This window comes from Lactuca sativa, chromosome 2, assembly GCF_002870075.4.
Source record: "Lactuca sativa cultivar Salinas chromosome 2, Lsat_Salinas_v11, whole genome shotgun sequence".
NCBI lineage: Eukaryota > Viridiplantae > Streptophyta > Magnoliopsida > Asterales > Asteraceae > Lactuca > Lactuca sativa.
Window position 1 is genome coordinate 197,389,048 of NC_056624.2, and position 24,531 is coordinate 197,413,578.

Below are 24,531 nucleotides of genomic sequence, written 5' to 3' on the forward strand. Positions count from 1 at the left end.
AACACGCCTCTAACTATATATAATTCCTTTTCAAACTTAACTTAAAACTTTTAATACCTAACTATGAAAAAGCACTTCCAAACACCCCTGTGTCAAATGAAAAAAGAATGTACGAAAAGATCGAGATTGATGGTTAATGTATTATTTTCCTGGAGATTTGCACCTACTTGTATCGTTACATGATTATCAACCCTTTGAATCTTAATGGAGCTTCTTTGATTCCAATCCGAATTGGTGTGAGTTTGTTTTTTCGAACTTGTTTAGTTAACTTGGCTGCTCACCACCTGTTCGATACAATGCCTACTCATGCTTTGTTTCTGCTTCTCTTACATTACGTTTACTTCCTTACACAGTTACTCTGTTAATGAAGGAGTATTCTTGCATCCATTTCTACATTTTAATCATGTACTTTTGATCAACTATCTGGTTTAGGCATCCTCGAAAGCTCTATTCATGGCTTAGATTAATCTTCAGATAAAAAAATTGTTGTTTTTCTTATATGCCTTAGCAAGATCTAGGTACAGAATGTTAACAACCATAGAGAAAAAAATGCACAGATGTGCTAAGATAATGATCCTGATCCTGGTCTATGGTTAACAAAAAATAATACTTTCAGAAGTACATAATATGTATACACTTTGTAACACAGCATTCATGGAGATTTAGGTCCCCAGGTTACACACAAAGAAGACGATTCGTTATATTACAGTTTTACTACTTGAGAGATCAAGAATCTTACAATAACACAACAAGCATTTATCTTTGAGACTAATATAAGAATGAACAGTTTTTGAATTTCATTTCAGCTACAACAGTACTAATCAAGAAATAAACTGATGAATCATCAGAAATCCAAATGTGGGTTTATCAAATGGCAGCCAATGGTGTAGAAGATAGATCAAAGCTATCACGAAGTGCTTTTGCTCTAGCATTCCTCTTCTTCATTGACCCCATATCCTTCTCTGACCTCCCGCCATTTTTACCTGCAAATGCTGGTGCAATTTTAGTAACATGTGTGAATTCATCCTTACTTGCACCTCCTTGAATCAAAACTCTTTTGATCCCCGAATAGTTCAACGACTCCGCGATCTGCATAGCTGTCGCACCCTTACTGGTCCTCGCGTCCACGTCAGCACCCTTCTTAACCAACAATTCAAGCACATCCACATGTCCAGATTCAACAGCACAATGCAAAGCTGTGTAACCATCTTCATCTCTCAAATTGATATCAACTCCTTTCTCAATCAAAAACCTAACCACCTCGGTTCGACCCTTGAACGAGGCCCGGTGCAACACGGTCCAACCATGCTGGTCTTGACCATTGATCAAAGCTCCACTTTCAAGAATCCGGTTAATGGTTCTCACCTCACCTTTTCTTGCAGCCACACACAACCTGTCACCAAGCCCGAGTGCATCAAAAAGCTTCGTGTGTCCCTGTTCAGCTGCCACCTCATACGCTGTCTTCCTCGATTGGTTTCTGATGTCTTTATAAGCCCCCTTTTGTAACAGAAGCTTCACCATGTACTCATCTCCAAGGGCGGCGGCAATATGCAACGGGGTGTCACCGTCGCCGGAGTTTCGAATATTAACCTGAGCACCGCTAGCCAACAGCAACCGCGCGCAGTCCCTCCTATGTTCCTCCACCGCCAGATGTAAACCCGTGTTCCCATCTTTTGTCATCATATTGACATCAGCGCCTTTAAGTAAAAGAAGCCGGAGAACATCCACATGTCCACCACCTGCCGCCAGGTGGATGGCGCCCCACGTGGATGTCTCCGACCTCTCTGTGCTAGCCCGATGGGCCAGCAACAGCTCCACAATCAAACTCTCACCCGAGGCGGCGGCCGCCTCGAGTGGGGTCGAACCTAACCGGTTCCGCGCCTCGATATCTGGTTCAAACTCGAGCATGAGTTGAACCAGGTCGGGTCGGCTTTGACCGATCGCTAAATGGAGCAGCGGTTGACCTTCGTTATCGACAGAGTCAACCGCTCTCGAAATCGGATCACTTTTCTCCAAAACATCTCTTATTTCATCTATAGATCCGTTCTTCACGAGGCTAGCCATGACTACGGACCCCACAAACATGACACGAATCCCACTATCAACAAACACTTGCTTCTTTCTTGCGGTAAACCAATCATTAGGGACCGAATCATGAGTGGATGAAGGATTCTTCATGGCTGCACCGGGAACCACCACACTGTGCAACAAGAACGTGTCATCACAGTAAGGGACCGAAGTCGGGAGACTTGAATTCTGATGGAAGTCGTAAGTGATCTCAACTGTGAGAGTTGTTAATGGAGATATAATCCCGGATTGTGGTTTGACCGTGTAACGAGCCTTGTTGACCGGTTGCAGCCGGAAAGCCACCGGCATGGTGTACATAACGTTTTTCAAAGTCAGCTCACCTGAACACTTTTGACCGTGTTCGATTCGTATTACAACCATGTTAGATGGCTCTAAACTGATCAATCTATCCATGATTGATCTCTTTTTCTTCTTCTTCTTTTGATTCTGCTATTTTTATGATTTTAGGAGAGGATCCATTAATAATTTAGGAAGCATTGAAGAAGGTTGGAGTGTGGTATAAGTAAGAAGAGGGTGAAAGATTGCCGGCGATTACAAAGATATGCCAATTGGTGGTGTGAAGTCCAATGGTGACTTGGCCTATTTTTGTTGTCTCAAGTTGTAAACTTCATAGAAGACACAGTTGGTAGTTTATACTTGTTCCTGTATGTCACTTTCATAGTGACATAGTGTGTATGTGCCTTAAAAAAGACAAACACTATTGCATAGGATTTAAAAACCACATTTGGCATCGTTGTGTTTTATATTAAGTATACAAACGAACAGCCTTGCAATGGTATATGCTATTTTTGTCCCTCTATATCCTCATATTAAATTGAATAAATGGTTTTCTTTTTCTTTACTAGTTTCCAGTTTTAAATTGGCTTCAAATACTCGATCTCCTTTTCATATTAATGTGGAATGATTGTGTTGTCAGTTTTCTTTCATTTTCCACCGTCAACTTTTTTTTTCTTTTAAACCTAAAATACGAATACAATAAGAAATTTCAATTCCGTTTTCTCCATTTCTTTAAAAAAAAAAAAACTCGATAATATATTGTCACGCAACTTTTACGTCTAAGAAGAAAAAAAATTATGTAAAAGATTTCCTTACTTAATTTATAACGCAGAAGAGTCTAAATTAAAGTATAACTTTTTATTACATGAGATATAAATTTCAATGATATTACCATTCTGGACTTATTGGATAGTTTATGGACAAATATGCCCATCCTTGACCCTTTTAAAACCGAAACAGTTGGAGTAATATACGACTTTTCTTACATAAAGTACAAATACTTGCACCTTTGTTGTTTTTTATTCTCATTTATGTTGTTTGAAAAGGATTAGCCTTTATGCATAACACTTTTATGAACATCGTTATTTTTTGCCTTACAGTTTCATCAATTATCTCAAATGCACCATTGTTTTGCATATGTATATGCTAGATGCCATATAAACTATGTAACTTTTAAGGCTTGAGGGAGTAGGTGGCAAAAACAATCGGTATTTGTTTGGCTTGCCATACAAATATTACTCCCTTGGCATGACATAATGGCAAACTCAAATGACATTTTTAGTGTCGATGAGAGAGAGAAGAGAGAGAATATGTATGTGAGTGTGTTTATTTCTTTTTTCTTTTTTTATCAAGTTAACTTATCTTTGAAAAGGACATGTCATTTATATTGTATGACAAAAAGTTTATGGCTTTAAAGATGATGTAGCAAACATGACCCTCAAGCCTAATAAGACTATGTGATGGCCAACCCCATGAAGACTTGATTTTTTCAACTTGATTTTTTCATTGAAATATAATCGACGATCACTTGATGATATCTTGTTATTTTAAGTATATGTTAGTTGTATGAATATGTCATTTGATCAATTTAATTAATATTAGTCTTGACTAAAAAGGGTATCAAGGTTTGGTTAGACATCACAATAAATATATCCTAACTACCACCAAACAATTTATCATGGTTTTAAAAGTTGGACCGTAGGTTTGAACAATTTAACCGAAAACCAGTCAGGTTACTAGTATTTTGTTGCTAAAAAATCGTTTATTAATGAATTAGGTGAACCAACCCCTCAAGCGAAAACCGGTTCATACTAAAAACAATTGAATTTGATAGTAAACTCGGTCTAATCGGGTGAAGAAACCCCTTCCCTTGTTTTGTTCATGGACCAATGTGGGAGCTACGAAGATGCTAGAACTTAAAAGCCTTTTTTTCATCGTTTGTCTCTAGTAATTAATATTTCACTTTTTTTTAATTGTAGTAATTATATTTATTAATTTTATTTAGTTAGCTAAATTACATAAAAGAGTGGGTGTTCCAAAATGTGTGCAACTGTTTCTTAGGGTTTTTTATTTAAGTTTCAAATATTATTGGTATTTTAATTTTGGAAGGTTCTTTTGTGTATATCTTGTATTTTTGTTGTATTTTTGTGTTTCTTTTTTATGATTCTACATTTACTTATAATGTACTAATAACGTTATTCGGTGTTTTGGAGCGGTCCGACCGGTTAAACCATCAAACCGATAAGATGATGGGTTCTAAGACCGGTCTAATTTTCAAAATTGAAACGTCTCAATTTCCAAAATAAATTTTCATTTTTTCAAGAGAATAAACACTCATTTTCATAAGATACATCCAAGTCAAAACCATTTGTTCAATGACCATAATTCAATATCAGAGTTATAAGGAAAATAATGCATAATCGAATCGCAAAACTTTTGATGCATGTGTGTACATTCTCACATTTGCAATCCAATAAGTACCTAAAAACATTTAATCCACAATTGTAAGTTAAAGCTTAGTGAGTTCCCTAAGATACTTCACACAACAATACATATATAATGCATGCACATCAGGCCTACAACACAGGGCTAGACCGCCTCTTGAGCCTACAACCTACGGTTGAAACACTCTCTTGAGCCTACAATATCCATAGTTGTTAAACTCGTACAAGTCACGAGTTGACTCGTACGAGTCGAGCCATTTGATACCCAAAACGAGGCAACTCGTAACATGACTTGTTTTTCTTCTGACTCGTAAAAAAAATCTTATTCAAGTAGTGACTCGGACGGAGTCGAGTTGGCTCGTAAATCGGACGAGTTATAAAACCTGTGAGCTATTAAGCGGTTGTAGTGCCCCGATTTGTTGTTGGGTCTGAGTTTTGAGATTTTGCTTTGGTTGAGAAAATCTTGGGAGAGATGTGAGGTAGGAGGAAAAGCATGTGGAAACAAGTTCATTTCTTGGTGAAAAGATGAGGTTGAAAAGAGAAATCACGTGGTAGGAAATATTTGAGAGGGTAAGGAAATATTTGAGAAATCATGTAGAATATATATATATATATATATATATATATATATATATATATATATATATATATATATATATATATATATAGTGTCATGACTCTTACGAGTCGAGTTACGATTCGAGTCACGATTTAAAATTTTGGATTTCGAGACACGAGTCGAGTTACGAGTTGACAACTATGACAGTATCAACTTGAAACATCCTAAAAACCAGTAATAAATTTTTTTCTTTAAAAACTTATCAAAGCATTCATTAATTGTTCAGAAATAACACCAAGTCATAAAATCCAAAACATCATAGTACATATACATATCAAATGCCGAAATCATAAGGGGGGGGGTGATGTGCTATCACGTCGGACCGTTCCCTTTTGAACTGGAAGTACCTGAAAACCATACACATAACCTGTAAGCATAAAGTTTAGTAAGTTTCCCAAAAAATACCACATATCACACATAAAAGAAAATATATACAATGGGCCTAAACATAGCCATATCATTTTTTCCTGCCATGGGGATGTCACAATATGTGGGGGCATAACCGACGGTATAGGTGGTTATCTGACTTGTTTCAGTGATGATTGAGTATAAGGATGGCATTGGTTGGATGGAGCTTTGCATCGGGCTGTTGGTACCCCCTCTCCGACGTTTGCCATGATCAACGTCTGAGCTTTGAAGCTTTTAGTTTCATTTTCTCAACAATCGGATGACGCCAATAATGTGATATTAGACCTTCAGGGGTGGTGATAACGTAGATGGAAGGGCTCCGGTGGAAGTTTGCAATCACAACAAGTAAACAAGTCGTCAACCGATCTCCAAGAGGGGGTACCGGGAGAATGCTCCGACAATCTACTTGGTCTCTGAGAGAGAGAATATGTGTAAAACGTGAGGCTAAGGGAGAGTTGGGTCAGGATCATTTTACCGTTGGGAGGCATAGGGCCTTTTATAGTGAGGATCCGAGAAAGAGTCTCGCTCGTGGAGACAGGGTTGTCAGACCCTGATCGGGACAAAGATGTTGATCGGTAGATTGTACCTTTGTCCCACGACTGAGCCGCGATTGGCTTAATCGTAGTAGTGGTGTGTGCACCTGCACTGGAGTTACCGGGTGTCCACTTGTCGTCTATCAATTTTCCCGCGTGGGTGCGAGGCTGGACTCCGGGTATTGAGGGACATTCTGTTTTAGGTCGAGATGGGTGCAAGGTAGTAAGAATGACCGGTTAACTTGGCTATATAGCAAGCGTCTTTGGTGCTTTTTGGTGGGCCCACAAGGCACACTATATATATATATATATATATATATATATATATATATATATATATATATATATATATATTAAAAAATACAAGTACAAAATACACATAAAATCATATTAATTTGGTTTATTACCGATGAGTTTGCATCTAAGCATCGTTTGGGCTGTTTATTATATGGATAAAAGTCATAAACCGGATTGTCCGACTGGAAAATTTGGAGTGAATTATTTTGTTTGGATATTCAGATTTTTGGATTGGTTTTCAATAAAACCGAATTATTATTTTGGATTTTAGATTGGTTTTGGTTTATAAAATAAAAACCGAATACTCCAAAAAGTTTATTATGTATTTATTTTCAATATATCTATAATTATTTATTAATTTTATAATTTATTTTTTCAAATAAGTTCAAAAAATTTTCCTAATAAAAAATATTAGTAAATACTTTCTCTCAAAAGTTTTTTATCTATTAAATATTAAACTTATAATATACCTTTTTAGTAGTTGTTTATAAATTTTAAATCACAACTAAATAATTTGTTTTTTTCTTCTTCAGTAAAAATTGGATAACATTAACGCTTCTATGTCGTTTTAAAATGTTCTGGTTTTTGAAAACGGAATTATAAAACCGACCCAACTATATTGTATTTGGACCGGATCGAATCGGATTTGAATTTAGTTTAGACTATTCAAATCCATATTTTTAAAACTAAAATCAATTTGAATTTATTTAATTGGATCAGATCGAACTGATCCATTCAAATGAACATCCCTAAGCATCGTTATAATTTAATAAGGTTGATACTTTTAATATTTGTAAACAAAATTTTGACAAGTTATTAATTCGGTTGTTACAAATTGAATGGAATGTTGATTCCGTAACTAACATATTTGTGTATAAAGTATGCATTAAATCTTATATTATATGTAATTAAATTTAGTTGAATTCATATACAAGAATAGTAAAAAGAAGGATGTTTTTTAAACCTTACAAAAGCTGTATAAACCGGATACACCAAACAACACTGCATGATGCAGTTTATAACTTTTACGGTGCAGTTTGCGGTTTTCAAAAATCTCAAACCGTACTTAGGGTGTAGTTTGTGGTTTCGACTCAAAGTCGTATTATGTATACCCCTAACATTGACCCATACTCACCGGTCTTAGTGATACATGCCTTCATGATATGCAAGTTGATTTTACGTTAGAACATAATACAATTGATATAAGAAAAACAAAAATGTCACCCATGAAGTAATTTGTTTCAACATGCCATAAAAAATATAACATAAATTTTACTTTGGTCAAACGTAAAAATATTATGAACCATTAAACATTTAAACACAACAAAAATAGAAAGTGAATAGGAAAACAAAAAATTATGCCCAATGCTCTCCGTTTCACTATTCCCTCTTCCAAGCCCTAATAAAAGTGAAATTCGCTGCGAGAAGAGGCTTGTTCTTCACTTCTCTTAACATGACAAGGAATCCCTAAACCCTAACCGCCTAAGGTTTCTCCCCCCCAAAACCCCTCTCTTTCAGTGGCCTGATTAAACCCCCCCTTCCGGAACACATTTATATCATCAAGATTCAGATATGGATCCCTCTCTCACCGAAGAAGCCCAAACCCAAAAATCCTCAACAAAAGCTGAAGCATTGAAACAGTTTTCTTCTTCTATGAAACCCCCTTCTTTCTCCTCTTCAATATCAAAGCTATCCGGGTCTTCAAGAGCCATCCCATGCAATAAAGATTTTCACTTCTACTTCAACTTCGAAGAATTCAAGAACCCAATTCAGGAGATGGCCAAACATTCCCAATCGATTCTTGAAACAATTGGGTCATCAGCCGAGCAATTATGGGGCAAAAAGCAGATGAAGTTTCCTAATGGTGATCTTGATGATGACGACGAGGCCTATGACTGGTTAGTTAATTTTAACGACGAGATGTTTGAAAGGTTTGATTCGTCTATTGACGAGTTTAAAAAGATCAGAAACAAAGAAGAGGAAACAGGTGTTAGGGTTACGAATTTAGTTGATGATGATGGGTTTCAGTTGGTTCAAGGCAGAAAAAAGAAAGCGTTCGATAAAGATTCATTGGTTAATAATAGTAATTCAAGTAGAAGTGCTGATAATAATCTGGGCAATGCATCGTCTGTGAAGGTTGTTTCAAGGGACAGTAATGCAATGGGGACACCAAAGGCGAAAGTTTCATTTCATATACCTTCCATAAGGAGGCCACAAGATGAGTATAAAATACTGGTCAATAATGCCAACCAGCCATTTGAACATGTTTGGTTGCAGAGAAGTGAGGATGGATCCAAATTGATACACCCACTGGTGAGTTACTTTTACTTCTATTATACCCTTTCTAGTTTTACTTTGATTCTATTCATTTTAGCCTTTTTAACACTTCACCTTGCTTCCTGTGTATCTGTAGGAGAACCTTTCTGTCATGGATTTCATTGACAAAACAGTAAGCGATGTAGAGCCTGTAAAACCACCTCCAGTTGAAAGCACATCGTTCAAGATCATACAAGAAGTAAAAGATTTGAAGCAACTAGCTGCTACACTGCGTGAAGTTGATGAATTTGCGGTATTTTTTTATAGCAGCATACTATTTTCTTCATGAGATCCTTTCCAAATGGTTAATATTATGATTTGGTGTTCTTCTTTAGGTTGATTTGGAACACAACCAATATCGATCTTTTCAAGGGTTGACATGTTTGATGCAAATATCTACTAGAACAGAAGATTTTATTGTGGATACGTTGAAACTAAGGGTTCACATTGGTCCATATCTCCGAGAGGTTTTCAAAGATCCTACCAAAAGAAAGGTATAAACAACATTTACAAAAAGACAGAAAATTTGGAACTGTTTTATAACACTTCAATCTATATCAGGTTTTGCATGGAGCTGATCGTGATATTGTATGGCTGCAACGTGATTTTGGCATATACATTTGCAATATGTTTGATACTGGACAGGTTGTTCTTTTACATTATTAACAATTTTTGTTCCAATTTAAAATAAAAGTCTACTGTATCTATTATGTTCGCAATGTGATTGTGAAATTTTCAAATTTTATAGGCCTCAAAAGTGTTAAAATTGGAGAGAAATTCTCTGGAGTTTCTTTTGCGACACTTCTGTGATGTTGCTGCAAATAAAGAGTACATTCTCTTCTTCCATTTTATTTAAACTGTACAACACGTGCTGTTTTGCTTTCTATTTAATTTTTATTTTCTTGTAGATACCAAAATGCAGACTGGCGATTACGTCCACTGACTGATGAAATGCTAAGGTAGTTCTTGTTTATTGTGTACATTATTTTTTTGTTTTATTGTAAGTACATTTTTTCTTTTTTGTTTATGTGTGTTTTATTTTTGTTTTAACAGATATGCTAGAGAAGACACACATTATCTTCTGTATATTTATGATCTTATGAAACGAAGGCTGCTTTCATCATCAACAGATCCAGATTGCCCTGAAGCACTTCTGGTAGAGGTAAGCTTTGTTTTTTCTTTTCTGTATACATCCAATCTTATGAAAATAATTATTTAATATGAATTTACTTATTCATTTTGATAATTGTTGGTTTCAGGTATACCAACGGAGTTATGATATATGCATGCAGCTCTATCAGAAAGAGCTTCTGACTGAGAACTCATATCTAAACATATACGGGTAAATCACTATATCATCTTTATGATTTTGAAATTGAACGACTTGATTGTGATGCTTTTTTGATTTTTTTTTAAATTCCTATTTAGTTTATTATAAAAATATTAATGAGCACTTGTTTTTTCATGGATCCAGGTTGCATGCTGCTGATCTCAATGGTCAGCAACTTGCCATTGTTGCAGTAAGTTGTTGCTTTGTGTTTTTCTTCAAGAACAAAATCTAATAATTCAAGAAACAATATTTTGAAGGGTTTTTTTTTTCCTAAATGGAATGCAGGGACTTTGTGAGTGGAGAGATGTTATTGCTCGTGCAGAAGATGAAAGCACTGGTTTTATATTGCCAAATAAATCACTCATTGAGATTGGTAATTTTATTGTTCTTTTATCTTTTCTTTGTGTTTACTACAAGGTTGATTTCTTTCTAACTTTTTTTAAACATTTTTTTTTTTTTATAAAGCAAAACAAATGCCAGTGACACCTAGTAAATTGCGACATGTAATGAAGTCCAAACACCCATATATCGAGCGCAACCTTGGTTCTGTTGTCAGCATCATTAGGCATTCCATGCAGAATGCAGCTGCATTTGAACCCGTGGCCAAGAAACTCAAGGAAGAATACATCGAAATTGTGAGATTTCTTGATTTTTTTTTATTATATTCATAAAGTTTCGATCTTTTCCCAACCCCTTTTGGGTATAACAAAAAAGAAGGTATACCCAAGATAAAGATGTAATCTTTATTTGAAATAAGGAGTTTTTGTTTTTCCTTAAATTGTGCAGATGGCTGCAAGAAATGCTAGAAATGCAGATGCCCAGGAAGCAGCAGAAGCTGCAGTAAATGAAAATGTTAGTAATGCTGCAGAAGGTGACACTTTTGAAAAGGAAGTGGGAAACTTTATTGCTGGAGTCAACCAAAATAATAAATTGGACGGGTCTTCTGTATGTCATTGGCTCTCTTTACATCCATTTTGATATAATGTTTTTTTTGGGGTAATAAAATGATGTAATTGTCATATCATATGCCAGGGTTCCAGAGTAAGCATTGAGGTACAGAAGAAGCCGAGCCGTGCCTTTGGATCGATGTTTGGAAAGAGGAAACTAAATGCTGAATCAAAGGTCCGGTTTCTTGTAGTCAAGATTCTTTTATTTTGTTATCGTTGAGGGGTATTTTAGTCATTTTTGTTAAACTATTTGTTTGGGTTTGGGTTTGGGTACAGGCAACAGAGGAGATTAAGGTGGAACAGATCAAATCTTCTGTGTCCCTTCCATTCCATTCTTTCACTGAAAAACCCGAGTCTTCACGTCCTGTTGTACAAGAAACCTCAAATGTCGAGAAGCTTCCGGATGTTTCGCCTGCAACAACCACCTCTAAACCGGAAAACGACATTATTTTGCTGGAATCTGATTCCAATGGGGAGGAGGAGCCAGCAGGTGCTCCGGAATCAACAGCCGCCAATGATCAGAGCGGGGAGGGCAAAACGGAAGATGAAGACAAAGTGATATTGTTGGATTCCGATTCCGGTTCTGATGAGCGGAATCATGGGGATGAGGGGAATGTGTCACTGTCGGATCTTTCTTCAAGCTTCCAGAAGTTGAACCAGGGTGGTGAGGATTCCTCGGGGCTTGTGAAGGTGACACCATTTGATTATGAGGCAGCAAGGAAAGAAGTAGGGTTTGGGGAAGGCGGTTCAGGTAGGGCTGAAGGGGAAGATGGTAAGAAGGGTAAGCGTGAAAAGAAGAAGTCGGGTGGTGGTCGTAAGGAGGCTGCTGGCGAAAGGAGTGGAGATTTTCAGTTGGGTAGGCGGCGGCAAGCTTTTCCGGCGACTGGTAACCGGAGTTCAACTTTCCGGTGAATGCTGCAGATGGAGACACCGTGTTGTTTGATTTTTATGTAGGACGTTTAAAGAATTTTCACCCAAGAAAACTTGATTAGCAGAAGAACATAAAAAAAATTATATATATTGAAATTGAGTTTCTTTCAAGTTGGTTTCGATGGGATTTTTGCCTTTGATTAATGATAACCCATCGTCAAATTTCATGATGCATCTTGATGTTTTTTTTTTTTCCTTTTAGACAAAATTGCAAAAATGGTTCCTGTTGTTGGCAAAATTCTATGTTTTTGGTCCAAAACGAAATGTTGGTGCACTACTCGTTCAAAATTATATATTTCTATTGTTTTTGGTTCCAATCAAAATAAAAAGACTATTATACCTTTATATTTGTTTTTTTTTTTTTTTAATTTTTATAGTTATTCAAATGTTTTTTTTATTCTCTCTCTCTCTCTCTTTCTCTCTCTCTCTCTCTCTCTCTCTCTCAAGTCAACTTGTTAGATGAAGAAAGACCGGTGAATCCTTTTTTCCTCGCTCATTGTGGTTATACACGAGAAGGGAAAGCAATTGTCTCTTTCTTTTGAACCAATCCACCAAAACTCCACCATCTCTTAACCATTATTTTGGACAAGGAAACCCACCCAAACACCTCCTCCCATGTGCCTTGCTCCCCCTTTTCTTGTGATAAACATCCACCCTCAAAACATCACCATCTATTACCTTCCTCCGGTCTTAGAGTTGTGCCACCGGAAAACCACCAGGGACCACCAGAACATCACCGCCACCACCCATTTACTCTCCTGCCATCGCTGATCAACCCACCAACCACAACCCTTTCCCCCTCCTTCTCTCTGGTCGAACCCGTCGGAACAGGAAGACAAAAGCAGCGGAGCTGCCATCTCCACCCACCACCACCATCTTCACCTTCTTGTTTCGCCACTATTGATGAAAGTTCGACCACCACCTTATACCCCCTACTCTCGACTGAAAATCACCACCAAAAACCATTCTCATTCGTTTCTCCGCTGATTTCGACCAAAAACCAACCAAAACCACTCCTATACGAACACCATCGATTTCGCCATCTTCGTCTTGGAATCGGAATCACAAACAAGAATTAGTGGGTCTATATGGATTTAGGGAAAATCAAAACGGGGTCAATCAGTTCTTGGAATCAGAATCACAAACAAGATGTTAACAAACAAGATGCTTAAGCAATGATCTACAAAGTGGATAGACGGAAGGCAGATCCGAGGGAACAATGTAAGCAACAACAGTCGTGCAGAGGAGGGCTTTCGGCAATGGTGGTCGAACGGAGGAGGTGAGGTATGCGAGGGGTGGCACCGGTGATGGTGGGGACTGCCCACCACAGCAGCGACGATAAGTGGTGGTTGCACAACAGTTCCATTACTTCCGTCTTTCTAGTTCAATGGTGATTGACGAGGAAGAGAAACAATAGCAACAGTGGATGGTGGTGGAGATGTTCAGGGTTGGGCTTGGTCGAACAAAATAGTGGCGGCAGTGGGTGGTGTTGGGCAGTAGGAAGTGGTGGAGTGTGACCGGAGCAAGGCGGAGGAGGGTCGGTAGTCACTGATCATCGATGAATCAACAACTTGAGGGATTAGGTTGTAATGTTGTATGAAGTAGATCAGAGAGAGAGAGAGAGAGAGAGAGAGAGAGAGAGAGAGAGAGAGAGAGAGAGAGAGAGAGATGTTATTTTCTTTTTATTTTTTAACGAAAATAGTAATAAAAAGTTATAAATAAATAAAAAAGAATTATCAAAGGGCATATCCGTCATTTCAGATTGGGCCAGGACTAAAAATACACAAAAATGCAAACTATAGGGACCAAAATCACATAAGGTATCTAAAATTGGACCAGTGGTGCACTAACATTTCGTTTTGGACCAAAACTACAAAATTTTGACAACCACATGGATCATTTTTACAATTTTGTCCATATTTTATTAGTGTTTGGGATAATGACTTGAAAGGGTAACGAACTTTCGACTTTTGTCACATTTAGTCACTAAACTTTTTTTCGTTATCTATTTGCCATTAAACTATTGAAACTGTTCACATTTTACCCTTATGACCGGCTGTTGCCGGTCATAAGGGTAAAATGTGAACAGTTTCAATAGTTCAATGGCAAATAGATAACGAAAAAAAGTTTAGTGACTAAATATGAACAAAATCGAAAGTTCGTTTCCCTTTAAAAAGTTCAATGACTAAATATGAACAAACTTTCTCTTGTATTATGTTTTAGCAAATTATTTATTTTTGTTAAATTGAAGCAGCATTTGTTGATGAAGAAATCTATGAAATAATAAAAAAAAAAAAAAAAAAAAAAAACAGAACCCTGAAAATATATTTAAAAAAAACAAAAAACCAAAACCGAAATAAAAAACCACTGGTTTGACATTTTCCAAAATAAAAAATCAAAATTTCCAATCTGATTTTGGTTTTACAAAAAAATGAACCATTCTCACTGATGTGAATTATGACCATTAGTTTGGCATGCTGAATTTGTGACATCCCATGAATATGTAGTTACAACATCGTCTGAACTCGTAATTCATAGTAAGGGGTTAGAGTATCATTGCATGAATACGTAGTTACAACATCGCCTGAACTCGTAATTCATCACCTACAGGTTATGGGTCTGATGGTGTTTCCACTGAGTTGTCTAGAATAGTCCATGGTCGCCATCTATACTCTGATAGATGACTACATCGCTACATTGTCGGTTAAGGTTATGGTGTCTCCTTTCATCCTACATCACATATTCATCATCATCGATTTACCTAATTATCATCACCTTTCTATCATCTCCTATCTCTCATCATTTTATTTCATCGCACACCAACTATTTCATCTACCCATGTTTCATCCGCAACATATTTGTAGATATAAAATAAATATACCGTTTAAATCTTTTAAAACATGTATAAAATTGTTCATCCAGCATAGACAGCAAGTATTCAAATAATATGCACACATAGCACGTAATTTATATAAAATACTTCATATCTATGTGTAAGATGAAAATAACTATATATACCATAAAAATCCCATAAATGCTTCCTAACTTCGAACCCCAAGGTTTACTCTACTAAAGCTTCATATTCTCGGCTCTCTGGACCTAGAAGGGTCCAGATCTATCACACCAAAAAGCTCAAGATAGCTCTTCCTTTCACTCTACACACTCAAGCTCGCTAGGGTTCTCACTTATGGGAAAGGTAGTCGCAATTGAAGGTCATAAGTGCCTTTAAGTATGGCTCGGGCCCAAAGATTTAGGGTTTCTACCAACAACGCGGACTCGTCGAGTCGCCTCACCGACTCGTCGAGTCCATTCATTAATCCGAGTCATCAGTCGCGACCTTACTTGACGAGTTGAGGCGTCAACTCGTCGAGTCTCTCTTCTTAACTCAAAAGAAAAATACTTAAATTATGATACCTGGAAATCCGGATGTTACACTTTGTTTTTTTTTTTTTATTTCATAGATTTTTTCATCAACAAATGTTGCTACAATTAAAAAAAAATAAATAATTTGCTAAAACATAACACACAAGGAAGTTTGTTCACATTTAGTCATTGAACTTTTTAGAGGGAAACGAACTTTCGATTTTGTTCACATTTAGTCACTAAACTTTTTTTCGTTGTCTATTTGCCACTAAACTATTGAAACTGTTCACATTTTACCCTTATGACCGGTAACAGTCGGTCATAAGGGTAAAATATGAACAGTTTCAATAGTTCAATGGCAAATAGATAACGAAAAAAAGTTTAGTGACTAAATGTGACAAAAGTCGAAAGTTTGTTACCCTTTCAAGTCATTATCCCTTAGTGTTTTGTATCATTTATCAATAAAAATATTTGAATTGAAACTTAAAGTATCATAAACAAGAAATTACTTTTCTATATAACAATCTAAAAAGAACATGATATTTTTATGACATAATTATTTTCAAAACTACTATTCGATCAAATTATAATTTGCTCACTTATAAAAATGTAGGTGTGTTTGGCAACAAGCTTTGGTTTAAAAAAAAAAACTGGAAAAAACTTATATACAAAAAGCTTTTCAACCGAAAGTTATTTCAACTAATTTTTAATTTTTATGTTTTATGTAATTTTAATTCATTTAAAAGAACTTGCAAGTAATTTGTCAATCATTTCTATATAAATAAAAACTACAAAACTACAAATTCTAACTGCAATCTATTCTTAACAAACATACGTTATAGGGGTGTAATTGGTATGATACCTACTTTTTTTTTTTCCTTCAAACTGCGTACCGTACCAACTGTAGTTGGTAGGAGAATTTAACTATCAGTACCGTACCAACTATACTTGATACCAGTTTATTTGGCTACCAAAAAATTTGGTTGGTACATATTGATACCGGTATATACCAAATGTTTTAACTAATTTTTATATTTGAAGAGTTTGACACATGATTAACTATATTAGCCTTTACATTGTAATCATCATCCAACCCAACGGTTAGAAAAATTTCCATAATCGAAAACAAATTAAACAAAAAAAATTGTCATTGATGTTTAACACCTTTTATATGCATATAAAATAAAATAACTATCATGCACAATACAGAGTAAATGTATTCAACTATGACGTTGTTATATAGTAACTATACCGTTGTCTCACCGTCTTAATTGTAAACATTATATATAAAGAATTAACAAAAAAATATATACTAGTGTAAGAAGTGATTAGTTAATTGTTTTTGGTCTTCTTGTTTTAAGTAATATACAAGTAATCGAGTAATGTATACGTAATGCCAAACTTGCTACTCTTAATTGAAACATAAAAATGTGATAATTAATATTTCTTCATATGTATTAATTGATATATATATATATATATATATATATATATATATATATATATATATATATATATATATATATATATAAATAAATTTTTATACCATTACCGTACCAAGTTTACTTAATTGGTATGGTAATACCGACCAAACGTATTGGCTACCGAACATGTTGGCTACCAATTCAATTGATTCGGTTGGTAACGTGTTGGTTGGCTCTCTATGATACATATTTGCCAGCCCTAATACGTTATGTATAATTTGACATAAACTACTAATTTAAAGAAACAAAAACATAAGTATTTCATTTTATAAAATAAATACCATTTCTATTTTTCGCAATGTCATGAAGGAAAGCTACTAACCAATGTTTTAAAAAACGGTTTGAACTGGCCGATCGAACCGGTTGGACCGGAAACCGGGAGAAGAAGCGGTTCAATTATCGCCGGTTTTATATTGATTTCTGAACCGGATTGAACCGGCCGGTTTCTTAGAAAAAAACCGGTTGAACCGGTCAAAATAAACTGGTTGAACCGGTTAAATCAAATAAAAACACATGAAAAATAACCATTTACATAATAAACTTTGGTGATTTTTTTTCAAATCTATTTAGTTTTCTCTAAATAAAAACATATGGTAAATGTTATAAATTCATTTGATGTGTTTGTATTCATCAAAAAGTATATTTCGTTTCGGTATTATACTTTATTTTTCATTTTGACGTGTATGGATTGATGTAAAACATTAAAACTTATGGTTATGTGTTATTTTAATGTATTTGGATTCATCTACAATTTATAGAAACTGGTTCACCTGACGGTCGAACCGGTTAAACCAGTTAAACCGGGAACCGGTCACTATACCGGTTCAACTAAAAAAATGGTTTTTAAAACTTTGCTACTAACAATCAATATTTTCTAAAATATTTAATACTCAATCATAAGAATATTTTAAATGTAAGATGCATTAACTATAAATAATATTTTTTATAATTAGTATATTTTTTTTCAATGACAAATATTTAATATAATTAATACATTTAATATTTAATCAATGATAATATTTTCTATAATTAATACTTCTTATATGTGTTATTGAGGTATTAGAAAAATCCTAATAATAATAATAATAATGAAAAGCTAAATCATTGTTTATTATATTTTTATCTAATTTTAAAATAATAATAAATACCAAAAATATATCTTTTATGTTAATAATAATAAAACTATGATAAAAAGTAAAAAAAAAATATAAATAATTGAATAGTAATATAGCTAAGGGAGTTGATTTGTACATAACCATTTTTTTTCATACAAAATAATTTGTGTTTTAAAATGTTGTATTAATGATAGCTTCATTTTATTTACTTATTTTTATAGTTTATTTTAGTACATTTCATTCGCATTTTAGTTAACTTTCATGCATATTTTCCCTTTTGTTATTTTTATGACCATTTCGGGGTACTTTCTAGTTTCTTGAGCATTATTGCAGATTTTCTTGGAAACTAGCGGGGCGGCACTTTTGCGAGGCGATTGGGCTTGAAGGGAATTGGAGGTTTCATGCTTGATGGCTATGAAGGTGATTCATGGGGTGGACTTGTCAATTGCTTGAAGGCTTGGAAGAATTGAGCTTTAAATTTGAAAGATGCGGGGGAACATTCAAGCGTATGAAAATTATTAATCGGACGAGTTCACGAGCATTGGAGGATTTAGAGATGTCAAATTGGGCTTTAAATGAAGAAAAACTTGAAGAAAATGGGCTAGGAGGTGATTGGATTCGATCTGGGCTAGTGGGATATGCTTTAGAGGCCCAAAATCTCAAAGGAGCCCATGTCAGGTACCACCCGCGCAACCCACCCGCGCAGCTGCACGCGGGTCGCGCAGGGCCCTGCAGGGGCAATTTCGGGAATCCTTCTTTTGAGCTATTTGAGGAAGGTTGGTGCCCATCTTTTGCATACTCTTGAACATCCGATTTTTGAAGATTATCTCTGGAGTTTTGGAGACTTTTGAAGGCCAAGAACCCTTGAAGAACATCATATTTTTACCTCTTGATTCTTGCTTAATGTTTGGTACAAATTTCTCTAACTTTGTTTCTTTGGGTTTAGCCATGCTTGGCTAAACTAATCTTGGTTGACTTTTGGTTAATCCTTTGAACTTTTGTTGAATGTTGAAGAATCCATGAACATGTTCTTAAATCTTTATGGGAATGTTTTATGTTTTAACATCTTATCACTACTTGTATGTTTTAGTTCATGAGTTTAAATATGTTTGTGGTGATTAGTTGGCTAATTTCTTGATTAAGTAAAGGATCTTCAAATTAGCAAGCAACAAATGATTTTTGTGTTGTTTTTGCTTCACACAATCATAAAAACATTTCCTCCAACATGGTGGTGAAAGCATTTGACCCCTCTTGGATTTGGTGACTTTTTGGTTCTTAATGCTAGTTGACTTTCACTAATTACATGCTATTTGGAATTAGTGACTTTGACTAAGGAAATTGTTATGAGCTTCTCTAGCCATTTCAACAATTAAGAAAAGTCTAGGTAATCTCAAGCTCCTTGGATTACTATAGCCAAATTAAGGATTTAAATCAAAGTATTGCACCATTGGATTCTAATGATATGTTCATCAAAAGTCAAAGTGAGGAAACTTTAAGTCAACCATCTTTCCCTCATTGGTTTTACATCAAACTCTTATTTTTGTTGCATTTGTCTATTTAAATCATTGTTAATTCTAGTTGTTTCAAGTATTTCAAAACACCAAAACCCCCCATTTTATTTTTATTGTCATTTTCAAGTATTTTTACAAAGAGATTTTTCATAGAGTTATAAATTGAACCAATCTCCGTGGATTCGATCCCTTTACCACTATACACTATTTTAGTGTGTAACATTTAGGGTTATTATTTGTGTTGGCCTCGACAACCACCAAATTTTTGGCGCCGTTGCCGGGGATTGGTTTATTTTTAATCAATTTGTTTCTCTATGCCCAGATCTCAGCGTACAGGTGACTTGATTTACAACCCCGAAATCGAAAAAGAAGCAAGGCGTTTGGCTAAGGAAAAACGAGTTGAACGTGGTCAAACTTCTAACCCCCACGGGGACCCGGAGGTTGAAACCGCTTCATTAAGTGATATAGAACCCGATTCTAGTCCCGACCCTCGCCAAGAAATTCCCGAAACACCACCCCTACAACAAAATCCACCCATTATTGAACCAATTGTAATGGCGGACGGAGGAGAAGTTCCCGAGAGAACCTTGAGGCAAATGATGGAGACCGATGTTACACAAACTCCAACCGGTATCAATTACCCGGTTTTGGAAGGAGGTTCGGAATTGAAGTCAAGTTTAGTCCACCACCTACCAACTTTTCATGGATTGGAGAACGAAGACCCTCATAAGCACTTGAAGATGTTCCACATTATTTGCACTAGCATGAAGCCACAAGGGTCAACCGATGACCAAATCAAGCTAAGGGCATTCCCCTTTTCATTGGCCGATAGAGCAAAAGATTGGTTATTCTATCTTCCACCGGGGTCGATCAACTCATGGACCGACATGGCAAGAGCTTTCCTCGATAAGTTCTATCCCGCCTCAAGAGTCTCAAGTCTTCGAAATGAGATTTGTGGAATCCGCCAAGGTCAAAATGAGACTTTCCATGATTATTGGGAGAGGTTCAACAACTTGTGCTATAGTTGCCCACAACACCAAATTCCGGAACAACTCCTCATTCAACACTTCTACGAGGGATTGTTGCCAATGGAGAGAAGACTAGTTGATGCCTCAAGTGGTGGAGATGTCTTTAGTAAAACCCCACAACAAACAAGACAACTTTTCAACACCATAGCCGCGAATTCACAACATTTTGGCCCTCGCCAAGATATGAAAAGAGACACACAACACAAAGTCAATGAAGTGGGAACATCAAATCTCGAGTCTCAAATCAAAGATCTAACCTCCGTTGTCCAAAAGCTAGCCATGGGACAAACTCCACAAGTGATGGTTTGTGGAATATGTGCAACAATGGGACATCCTACGGATATGTGTCCCATCCTTCAAGAAGATGCGGAGCATGTGAATGCCACGGGAGAGTTCCAAAACTACCACAACAAACCATCCGGTTACCAAAATGCATATAATTCAAGTTGGAAGCCAAATCCCAACATGAGCTACAACCCAAGGTCATTGCCTCAAAATGCATTGGTTAGACCATCCTATCCGCCACCACAACCTCATTACCAACATCAACAACCACACTATCAACCCAAACCGCACCCTCCACATCATCATCAACAACCTCCTCAATCCCAACCAAGTAGCTCCGGAATGTCTCTTGAAGACATTGTCAAATCTCTAGCCACTAGTACCCAACAATTCCAAAAAGAGACAAGGACTAGTATCTCCAACCTTGAAGCACAAATGGGAGATATAGTTACATCCATAAGCAAGTTGGAATCCCGTGGTAAACTCCCTTCTCAAACCGAAAAGAACCCAAATGTCAATGTGGTGACCTTGAGAAGTGGCAAACAAGCTGGAGAAAGTAGTTCAAAGAAGAAGCCAAGGGAAGAAGAGGAAGAGATAGAAGTTATTCCCGTTGAAGTACCAATGATCAAGAATGATGCACAAGCCGGAGTTCCAAAGAAGGCTGCCCCTCTAGTAACACCAATAGTCACTCAACCACCGTTCCCCTCCCGACTTTCAACTTCAAAGAAGAATATGGAGGAGAAAGAGATTTTGGACACCTTCCGAAAGGTGGAAGTAAACATCCCTCTACTTGACGCAATCAAGCAAATCCCGAGATATGCAAAGTTCTTGAAAGAACTTTGTACCAACAAGAGGAAGTTGAAGGGAAATGAGAAAATTTTGATGAATGAAAACGCATCCGCGGTTTTACAAAGGAAACTTCCACCCAAATGCAAAGATCCCGGAATGTTCACGGTTCCTTGCAAGATTGGGGATGTCACTTTTAGTAGTGCTATGCTTGATCTTGGTGCTTCTATCAATGTCATGCCCTATTCGGTATATGAATCATTAAATGTCGGACCCTTAAGTGAAACCGGTGTCATAATCTCTCTTGCGGATAAATCGAGTGTCTTTCCTAGAGGTGTTTTAGAAGATGTCCTAGTGCAAGTGAACCAATTAGTCTTCCCGGCGGATTTCTATGTGATTGATCTAGATGAGCAAGTGTCCTCCAAATCGGCTCTAATCTTGCTTGGGAGACCGTTTTTGAAGACGGCTAGGACAAAGATCGATGTGTATGCGGGAAGTTTGACAATGGAGTTTGATGGTGAAACAATAAGTTTTAATATTTATGATGCCATGAGATATCCTAGTGACGTATCATCTTTGTACTTTGTTGATGTTGTTGAGCCAATTACTCAAGAATTGTTTGAGTTGTCTAACGGTGATATGTTGAAAATGATCTTGAGCAAAGGATTCGATTGTGGGAAGCTAGCCGAACAATTAAAGCTTTATTCTTTGGATCCGGAAGTTGAGAAGTTGGTAAGTAAAATGGAGATGAAAAAATTCACAAGATTAGATGTCAAGCAAATTGAATTGCCCCCAACTCACACAAAATTGCCGCCATCCCTTGTTCAACCACCCGAATTGGAATTGAAGGTCTTACCTCAACATTTGAAGTATGCTTACTTGGGAAAGAATGAAACCCTTCCGGTTATCATTTCAACTCATTTAACCGAATTCGAAGAAGAGCAACTCCTCAAGGTGTTGAAAGAGCATAAAGAAGCCATGGGTTGGACGATTGCGGATATCAAGGGTTTGAGCCCCTCCACTTGTATGCACAAGATCTTAATGGAGGATGAATGCAAGCCAAGTAGAGACGCGCAAAGAAGGTTAAATCCGCCAATGATGGAAGTTGTGAAGAAAGAGATATTAAAGCTTCTTGATGCGGGGATGATCTATCCAATCTCGGATAGCAAGTGGGTGAGCCCGGTGCAAGTCGTTCCAAAGAAGACGGGAATCACGGTGGTCGAGAACAGCAAAGGTATGATGGTCCCCACTCGTGTGCAAAACGGGTGGAGAGTATGTATTGACTACCGCAAACTCAATGCAAGCACAAGAAAAGATCATTTCCCATTGCCTTTCATTGACCAAATGTTAGAAAGGTTGGCCGGGAAATCTCATTATTGTTGTCTCGACGGGTATTCCGGTTTTCACCAAATCCCGGTGGCACCGGAAGACCAAGAAAAGACGACATTTACATGTCCATTTGGTACTTTTGCCTACCGGAGAATGCCATTTGGATTGTGTAACGCCCCGGCCACTTTCCAACGTTGTATGGTTAGTATCTTTTCGGAATATGTTGAAAACATAATCGAGGTTTTTATGGATGATTTCACGGTATATGGCAACTCCTTTCAAGAATGTTTGACTAACCTCACAAAAATTTTAAAAAGATGCATCGAAACAAACTTGGTTTTGAATTTTGAGAAATGTCATTTCATGGTGAGTCAAGGTCTCATTTTGGGTCACATTGTGTCAAGAAAAGGAATTGAGGTAGATAAGGCAAAAATTGATGTTATTCAAAGCTTACCTTACCCGACCTGTGTTCGGGAAGTTCGTTCTTTTCTGGGCCATGCAGGTTTCTACCGAAGATTCATCAAGGATTTTTCAAAGATAACGAGACCAATGTGCCAACTCTTGCAAAAGGAGGTCGATTTCGAGTTCAATGAGACGTGCAAAGAAGCTTTTGACAAGCTCAAAGAGTTGCTTACATCCGCTCCCATCATGCAAGCACCAAATTGGGATCTCCCCTTTGAGATCATGTGTGATGCAAGCAACTATGCGATAGGCGCCGTTTTGGGTCAAAAGAATGGGAGGGCCTCCCACGTGATCTATTATGCATCAAGGACACTAGACAATGCTCAAAGCAACTACTCTACCACGGAGAAGGAGCTATTGGCCATAGTGTTCGCCTTGGAGAAATTTAGACAATACCTACTTGGTACCAAGGTCATAGTGTATTCGGATCACGCAGCACTTAAGTACTTGATGACGAAGAAAGATGCAAAGCCGAGACTCATCCGGTGGATCCTACTGTTACAAGAATTTGACTTGGAAATCCGAGACAAGAGTGGATGCGAGAACCTCGTTGCCGATCATCTAAGCCGGATCATTTCAAATGAAACTCCTCTCCCATTGCGGGACGAGTTTCCGGATGAGCATCTCTTTTCCCTTACTCAATCTATTCCTTGGTATGCCGATATCGTTAACTTTTTAGTCACAAAAAGGTATCCCGACACATTCACACGTGCTCAAAAAGACAAGTTGAAAAGTGATGCAAAATACTATGTGTGGGATGAACCTTATTTGTGGAAACATTGTCCCGATCAAATCATTAGGCGATGTGTACCCCAACAAGAGCACCAATCCATTTTGCAATTTTGTCATGAATTTGCTTGTGGGGGACACTTCGGACCTAGCCGGACTTTGAGAAAAGCCCTTGAATGTGGATTATTTTGGCCAACCATGTCACGCGATTGTTATATGTTTTGCAAAAGTTGTGAGCGGTGCCAAAGAAC

At 36.8% G+C, this 24,531-nt stretch overlaps 3 protein-coding genes across 3 annotated transcripts; 2 read left to right on the forward strand and 1 right to left on the reverse strand.

Moving 5' to 3' along the window:
- Positions 1-675: 675 nt before the first annotated feature.
- Positions 676-2,524, reverse strand: LOC111899780 (protein VAPYRIN). Its single transcript, XM_023895626.3, has one exon. It carries the CDS (start codon positions 2,479-2,481, stop codon positions 868-870), a length of 1,614 nt encoding a protein of 537 aa, XP_023751394.1. The 5' UTR covers positions 2,482-2,524; the 3' UTR covers positions 676-867.
- A 5,546-nt stretch (positions 2,525-8,070) lies between these two features.
- Positions 8,071-12,299, forward strand: LOC111899779 (protein RRP6-like 2). The gene is made up of 14 exons (XM_023895624.3): positions 8,071-8,978; positions 9,079-9,234; positions 9,317-9,475; positions 9,543-9,626; positions 9,730-9,809; positions 9,890-9,940; positions 10,035-10,143; positions 10,241-10,323; positions 10,456-10,501; positions 10,597-10,684; positions 10,777-10,946; positions 11,098-11,256; positions 11,344-11,433; positions 11,535-12,299. The coding sequence occupies exons 1-14, from the start codon at positions 8,238-8,240 to the stop codon at positions 12,168-12,170; spliced, it is 2,652 nt and encodes an 883-aa protein (XP_023751392.1). The 5' UTR covers positions 8,071-8,237; the 3' UTR covers positions 12,171-12,299.
- Positions 12,300-21,595: 9,296 nt separating this feature from the next.
- Positions 21,596-22,383, forward strand: LOC128132451 (uncharacterized). Its single transcript, XM_052769030.1, has 2 exons — positions 21,596-22,277; positions 22,361-22,383. Exons 1-2 carry the CDS (start codon positions 21,596-21,598, stop codon positions 22,381-22,383), a joined length of 705 nt encoding a protein of 234 aa, XP_052624990.1.
- The last annotated feature ends 2,148 nt before the right edge of the window (positions 22,384-24,531 follow it).